The 7584-nt window shown below is 42.8% G+C and overlaps 1 protein-coding gene across 1 annotated transcript in view; it reads right to left on the reverse strand.

The window, feature by feature from the left end:
- The window catches only part of LOC137421379 (uncharacterized), a 28026-nt gene that overhangs the window by 9691 nt on the left and 10751 nt on the right, over positions 1 to 7584 (reverse strand). The window contains exons 3-4 of the mRNA XM_068107388.2: positions 5741 to 5797; positions 4587 to 4643 (exon numbers count right to left, since the gene is read on the reverse strand). Coding sequence (XP_067963489.2) covers positions 4587 to 4643; positions 5741 to 5797 — 114 coding nt within the window. The remainder of the gene's footprint in view (positions 1 to 4586; positions 4644 to 5740; positions 5798 to 7584) is intronic.

Raw genomic sequence — 7584 nt, forward strand, 5'->3', positions numbered from 1 at the left:
GGGATTCAAAGAGGTGGATTTGTGGGCGTTTTAATGGTTACTGGGTTAAATAATGAAATCCCTTCATCCTTTGGGCGGAGCGAATCAGGTGGATTTCCTGGTCAGAGCTATTGGTGGATGTTTGCTTCTTCTCTTGAGTGCTTCCACTGGCTCGGTGACAGACCTGTGGCTCTCTGCGAAGTATAAAGCTTACAGCACTGCAAATCTCAAATCGTGTTGCAAAGCTATTACTGCATTGCGAGGTTCACACTGAAACACGAGGCCATCTGTGTGATGAGGCCCATTCTGTTTCTCTATCTGCATACAAGCGCTATTCGTTAAAGAGGATTAACGTGTTTCGCGGAGTCTTTGGGAGACTCTCACGGGGCCATTCGGAGATTTTCTGAGCTTCTTGGTAATAAACAACCGAAGACTTCTGTATGAACACTACTCCTTGTTACCCTCGCCTGAGGAGAGGGTATTGCATTTGAGTCCGTTTGTCTGTCTGTTTGTTTGTCCGCACAGAATAAACATGATTTTCTCTGCAACCGTTTGTCCGATTGACAGGAAATTTTCACCATAGGTGCAACGTGTGGCCCTGAATGGGTTTCTCTCATCTCCTCTTCCTGTTCAGGCTGGAGTTCCCCAAGGCAGGGTTCTGGGCCCTGTGCTTTTTCTGGTCTTCATCAATGATCTCTCTGACTCTCTTGAAAATCCTCTCTATCTCTTTGCTGATGACTCTACTCTCTGTCGCTCCATTCCTCATCCCACAGATCGGCAGTCTCCAGCCTCCTCACTCTCTGCAGACCTGGACAAAATCACAGACTGGGCAAACAATTGGAACATGTCTTTCAATCCTGACAAATGTCACACTCTTACGATGTCTCTCCGAAAAGACCGACTGGACAACCCTCCCATCCACTTTCGGAATAATCCTCTCCAAGAAGGTCTGTCACTCAAGCTTTTGGGTCTCACTATCTGCCATGATCTTTCCTGGGAAAACCACATTTCAAATCTGGCCTCCAAAGCCAGTCGCCGACTGGGCATCCTCCGTCGTGCGAAGTCCTTCCTTGGCACACCTGAGCTCCTCACCACATACAAGGCTTTCATCCGCAGCTCTATGGAATACTGCTCTCCCCTCTGGGCTGGTGCGCCTGCCGCACACCTAGCTCGTCTTTACGCTGTTGAAACCAAAGCGTTCAGAATCATTGGAATCTCCCGCGATGAAGCTAACTCCAAGGGCCTTTCACTCACTCACCGCAGGCAGGTTGGTGGTCTTTCCGTCTTCTACCGACTCCTCTCCGGCCTTGCCCCCCCCCCCCAGCTCTCTCGGGGCTTTGTCCCCCAAATATTCCTACAGGTCGCACAAGATCTGCCTGCAACCCTCTTATGGTTAAACTGCCAAAATCAAGACTCTCTGCTCACCTTCACTCCTTCATTCCTCTTTTCTCCTGCCTCTGGAACAAACTCCCTCACTCTCTTCAATCCCACTCCTCCCTCCAGGTCTTTAAAACAGCTGTTCACCACCATCTCTTATCTTCACCCATTCAAAACCTTGATCTTTTATACCCCCGCTAATTTCACCCCAAATCCACTTTTTTGAAATACCAACTTCTGTCTTGGAAGTCCTTGGTGTCCTTGTGTTTTATACTTCTCCCACCCCCCCCACCCTTCCCACGCCTCCTCCCCCCCAAGCCCTCTCCCTTCCACACATCTCCCGATGTCCCTGCTCTCAAATGTTGTGTTTGTGTGCTTCCCCTTCTCTCCCCATCTTGTCTTCCGCTCCCTCCTTTTATATATTTTGTTTGTCCGTTTGATTTGTTTGTGAAATAAATGTTAGCTCTTTCACGAGCCTCGATTCTGTATACAAAAAAACAAAAATAAAAACTCCACCTGTAGAATTTTAATGATAATTATGACGTCATAGGTCACGTAGTTCGGCCGCCATCTTGGAAAAATCGAAAAACTTTGCACGTCTATATCTCCGAAAGCGCTGAATAGAAAAATTGGAGACATGCCTCATTGTAAAGAACTCTCCATGGGGAATAAAATATGTTAATGATGATGTCATACATGCCTCCATTATAAAAAAAAAATAACCACCTTTAGAGGCCATTTTTCCCCGCAAAGCGGAGGTTGGCCTTTTTGGGGAACCGTGGTTGTTGTTGTTTTTCGGTCCCCTTTTTGAAGCAATGTTTTACGGCCGGATGCCCTTCCTGACGCCAACCCTTTTTGCCGCCTTTAATGACAAACAGGGAATTATTTACCAGTGAACTGGTACTCAAATTCCATTATGACGTCATAATTCGACAAGTACAAAACTTCATCCGATCAAGATGAAATTTATTGAGGATAATCTAGGAATAAATTAGTTTAGAAAAAAAAAAAGAAGATGACATCATCGGTCACGTGGTTCGGCCGCCATATTTGTTTTAACATAAAAGCCTTAGAATCCACTGAAAATACATCCTTTTTTTATTTCTTTTTTTTATACGTACAGAGTCGAGGCTCGTGAAAGAGCTAACATTTATCAAACAAACAAATCAAACAAACAAGTAAACAAAGTATATAAAAATGGGAGCGGTCGACAAGATGGGGAGAGAAGGGGCGGAAGCACACAAACACAACATTTGAGGGCAGGGACATCGGGAGATGTGTGGGAGGCAGAGGGCCTGGGGGGAGGCAGGATAGGTATAAAACGCAAGGACACCAAGGACTTCCAGGAAAGAAGACAAAAGTCACCTCAAAAAAGTGGATTTGGGGTGAAATTAGCAGGGGTAGAAAAGATCAAGGTTTTGGATTGGGGAAGATAAGACATGGTGGTGAACAGCCGTTTTAAAGACCTGGAGGGAGGAGTGGGATTGAAGAGAGTGAGGGAGTTTGTTCCAGAGGCGGGAGAAAAGAGGAATGAAGGAGTGAAGGTGAGCAGGGAGTCTTGATTTTGGCAGTTTAACCATAAGAGGGTTGCAGGCAGATCTTGTGCGACCTGCAGGAATATTTGGGGGACAGAGCCCAGAGAGAGCTGGGGTAGCAAGGCCGGAGAGGAGTCGGTAGAAGACGGAAAGACCACCAACCTGCCTGCGGTGAGTAAGTGAAAGGCCCTCGGAGATAGCGTCATCGCGGGAGATTCCAATGATTCTGAACGCTTTGGTTTCAACAGCGTGAAGACGAGCTAGGTGTTAGGCAGGAGCACCAGCCCAGAGGGGAGAGCAGTACTCCATTGAACTGCGGATGAAAGCCTTGTATGTGGTGAGGAGCTCAGGTGTGCCAAGGAAGGACTTCGCATGACGGAGGATGCCCAGTCGGCGACTGGCTTTGGAGGCCAGTTTGGAAAATTGGTTTTCCCAGGAAAGATCATGGCAGATAGTGAGACCCAAAAGCTTGAGTGACAGAACTTCTTGGAGAGGATTATTCAGAAAGTGGATGGGAGGGTTGTCCAGTCGGTCTTTTCGGAGAGACATCGTAAGAGTGTGAGATTTGTCAGGATTGAAAGACATGTTCCACTTGTTTGCCCAGTCTGTGATTTTGTCCAGGTCTGCAGAGAGTGAGGAGGCTGCAGACTGCCGATCTGAGGGATGAGGAATGGAGCGGCAGAGAGTGGAGTCATCAGCAAAGAGATAGAGAGGATTTTCAAGAGAGTCAGAGAGATCATTGATGAAGACCAGAAAAAGCACAGGGCCCAGAACACTGCCTTGGGGAACTGCAGCCTGAACAGGAAGAGGAGATGAGAGAAACCTATTCAGGGCCACACGTTGACAACGACGAGAGAGGAAGTCCGCCAGCCATCCTTGCGAGGGTTTGCAATCTCTGATTGCTCTTTCTTGTTTGTTTCTGCGTATGACATACTGAGAGCATGCGATACTACTAAAACAAAAACCCTAAATGCAGATAAGCCCTTGGTTGCTGTTATAAACTGTTTCCTGCATATTTTATTCATGGTAAGTGTATATTTCCGGCACATGATAATATAATATGTGAGGGCAAAATAAAACTTTTCAAATTCCTAATTCATACTTAAAGGTAACTGTGATGTTAAATTGAGTTTCACAGAAATGTGAATTATTATTTACCTATATTGCACACTTCCAACTTCCCACAAATGTTTAATGGGGAAAAGCACCACAAAAGTGCTGTAAATTTTTAAAATAAAAATATGTTTATGTGTGGAAAAATGGATGAGCTGGTGACCATAAACTATGCTGTCCTTACTATGAGATCAACATATGAGATGGGAAGAAGGTGGAGGTTTGGATGAATCACCTTTTCGTGTGTGGTGTTTTGTTTTATAGTTGTGGAATGGCAGTGGCTGGGGCAGCCTCTTCGGCCACACCAATTGGTTTATCAATGACCTTCTCTGGTTGAGGTCGGTAATTAACTAGATTTAAGAGGTGTGGATGCAAGTACTGTAGTTCACTTATTCCATGTAGATGTGAATTTAATTTTTTGGATTGTGTGTGTTTTCTTCCAAACTGAAATTTGCCCTGATAGTTCATCCTCCACAAGATCATCTTCACTTATCCGACAATAGGATGAGCAATCCTTTTCAATTGTTGATAACTATGCAAATGACGTTGCTAATAAGTTCGGAAAATCACCTCATTCCTCACCTTTATGATCCGGGGCGTCCAATTCTTCAGGATCAACCTTTACAATGCGGATCAGATCTGAAAAAATTATAAATTCAATCAGCACATCCTGTTTTTATTTCCATAAGCAAAATCTAAATAAGCAAGTTGAAGGAAATATTCAGATCGTTCAACCTCAAGACCTCTTCTCTAACTCACTCTCATCCCCATCATGCTTCTGGCCAAATGACCTTCGGACACAACTCTGTGCACCTGCCGTTAGAGGAGTTAGGGGGAGGATTAAACTGTCCAAACCTTAATGATGTGAAGGTCCCAGCCGATGAGACTGGATGACCAATGAATCAGGAACTCAATAAGATGAAGATATTCTTCAGGTCCCTCCTCCCCAACCTATACCGTCTAGCTCTCCTGGAACCCTCCTTCTCCCCACCATCCCTCATATCAGCACATTATTGAACGTGTGAATGAAGACCTTATGACACCAGGGCAGGTAATCAAAGGTGTTATAGGATATGACACTCACCTGAACACTTCATCATATACATTGTGAACATGCCAAATGTGCTAATTACAATCACACGCAATGGAGACATAAACACTTAAAACCACTCAACAGCTTTAACCAGGCGTGTGTTTGCAACAAAAACGCAAATAAAAACAACAAAATAATTCAAAACAAATTACAAGAACAAGTGGCGCAAATTATTTACTAGTGACTGTCAGTGATGTATTGTGTTCTGTGCAATGTTAGTTGATGTATACACACTATTATGGATTGTTTTTTTAAATTGGACTTTATAATACTTGGTGAGGTTCATTGTTGATTTTTAAATGTTCAGTGGAGTAGATAATGTGACAGTTGTGAATATTGTAGTGAAAATGTGAATAAAGCATTAAAAAAAGAAGATGTAATAACCTGTGGAGGATCATGAGTGTTTGGCCGGTGTGTCGCTTTGTGTGCTTATCCTTCCAAAAACTTATTATTCTAAAAAAAAAACTTTGGATTTTGTAACAACAAAATATTCAACACAAAAAAATAGGAAAAAATAAATAAGCCGTTTTAACACTTGCTCTCCAACAAGCCTCTAACATTCAAAAAGGAGTTTTTGTTCACTCGCACGTCTCTCCAACTCAACTTAGCAAAAAATAATAATTATGTACACAAAGCCGCTTGCCTTTTGCATCTGCAGGCCCCAAAGCTTCAGGTTCGTCCTTAACATTGTGTAGCAAATCTGTAAAACAGAAAGAGAAGTTCACGTTGAAATTATAAACAGCTGTTCAGGTGTTTTTTGTATGCAAAACAATTCGTTCTTAAAATGAAAAAGTCTGAGCTTGTGTGGTCACATTGGAAGGAACGCTCATGATAGCGCACCACATTGTTACAAGGAGCAATTTTATTAGCCAATCCCCTTTAAATAAATCAATATCAGAGCTCAATGAATATCAAAAAGACAGGGTAAAGAATAAACAGACAAATGGGTTAAAAATAAAACAGTGGCATGACAACAAAATGGAAGCACCACTGCACAAGTAGAGGAAACTGTAGACTAATTGTGAGGAGCGGGTCTTGTGAGAAGAACCGGGCTGTGTATAAGGCAACAGACCGCTGCCTCGATTGCTCCCAAATGTTTTTTGTTTTTTAAAAATAAATATAATTGTTTTGGTATTAAACAGTACTCTATACATTTACCGAAATAATAATACATTGGTTCGTCTGTTTGTTTGTAACATTTGTTCTACCCGATATCATTCCGTTCCACCTGATACCTGATACCTGATACACTAGCTGGAAGCCCACGGTACCACGATAAAACAAAAAAAGGAAGCTTTGAGATAATATTTTCATTTTCCCATTGGTATGGATTAATTTATACACCACCCAAAGAAGGTACGTTTTCATAATGCAGAGGAAAGAAAATCGTGGTTTTCAATTGAAAAAAACTTTTTTCGTTTTTAAGGCTGAATCGTGTGCAAGTCCAATATTTATAAACAAACTGTATTTACCATGTGCATGCACATGTATTCACATATGTGAAGTAAATAAATGGTGCAGATGATATCATTTCTGGATCTGATGAGCTGCCAGTAACCATTTTGTAAAACTCTTCGTGCAGCATCTAACTCAAGATGTCCAAATGTCACACGCGTCCATGCCCATGGAATTTCCACGGGTGCCCCACTAGCATCTATATATTATCTGCCAGTCTGTCTGTCCCTCTGGGTGGGGCTTCAAAATCGAAATGCCACCATCTTGTTTGTTCCATTAAATAATCAGGGTCAAACTTGTCTCAAAGCTTGGGAATGTCAATACGTTGGGCAATTTGTCTCGGGAGCGATATTAGAACAATACAGGATTATAGACAACACAGACCCATATGAATTGATGAATAATATAAAGTAAGAACCAGAAGAAAGCCAAACTTTCCAACCATTTTATGTCCAGACTTAGTGAATTATCTTGTGTTTACGAAAAGTATTTACACCCTGGAAGACACAACGACATGGAATAGTTTGCATGCCTATTGTCGACAACCCGATGATGTCTGGACGGTTGCATCAGTAACATGGCTCTTTTTGTGAAGAATGCTATCACGTTGTACCAGCAAAGGTAGACATCAATGCCTATCAGACATCAATAACACGGACTCATGTTGGCAGAGCAGATAAGCACGACATTAAATATGCAAACATCATACTTATCCGCTCTTCCAACATCATGCTTATCAGCTCTTCCAACATCATGGATATCCGCTCTTCCAACATCAGGGACATCCGCTCTTCCAACATCATCGATATCCGCTCTTCCAACATCATGGTTATCCACTCTTCCAACAGCATGCTTATCCGCTCTTCCAACATCATGCTTATCAGCTCTTCCAACATCATGCTTATCCGCTCTTCCAACATCATGGACATCCGCTCTTCCAACATCATGGACATCCGCTCTTCCAACATCATGGTTATCCACACTTCCAACATCATGGTTATCTGCTCTTCCAACATCATGGTTATCCACTCT

The sequence above is a fragment of the Myxine glutinosa genome, chromosome 1 (genome assembly GCF_964187855.1).
Source record: "Myxine glutinosa chromosome 1, kmMyxGlut1.1, whole genome shotgun sequence".
Lineage (NCBI taxonomy): Eukaryota > Metazoa > Chordata > Myxini > Myxiniformes > Myxinidae > Myxine > Myxine glutinosa.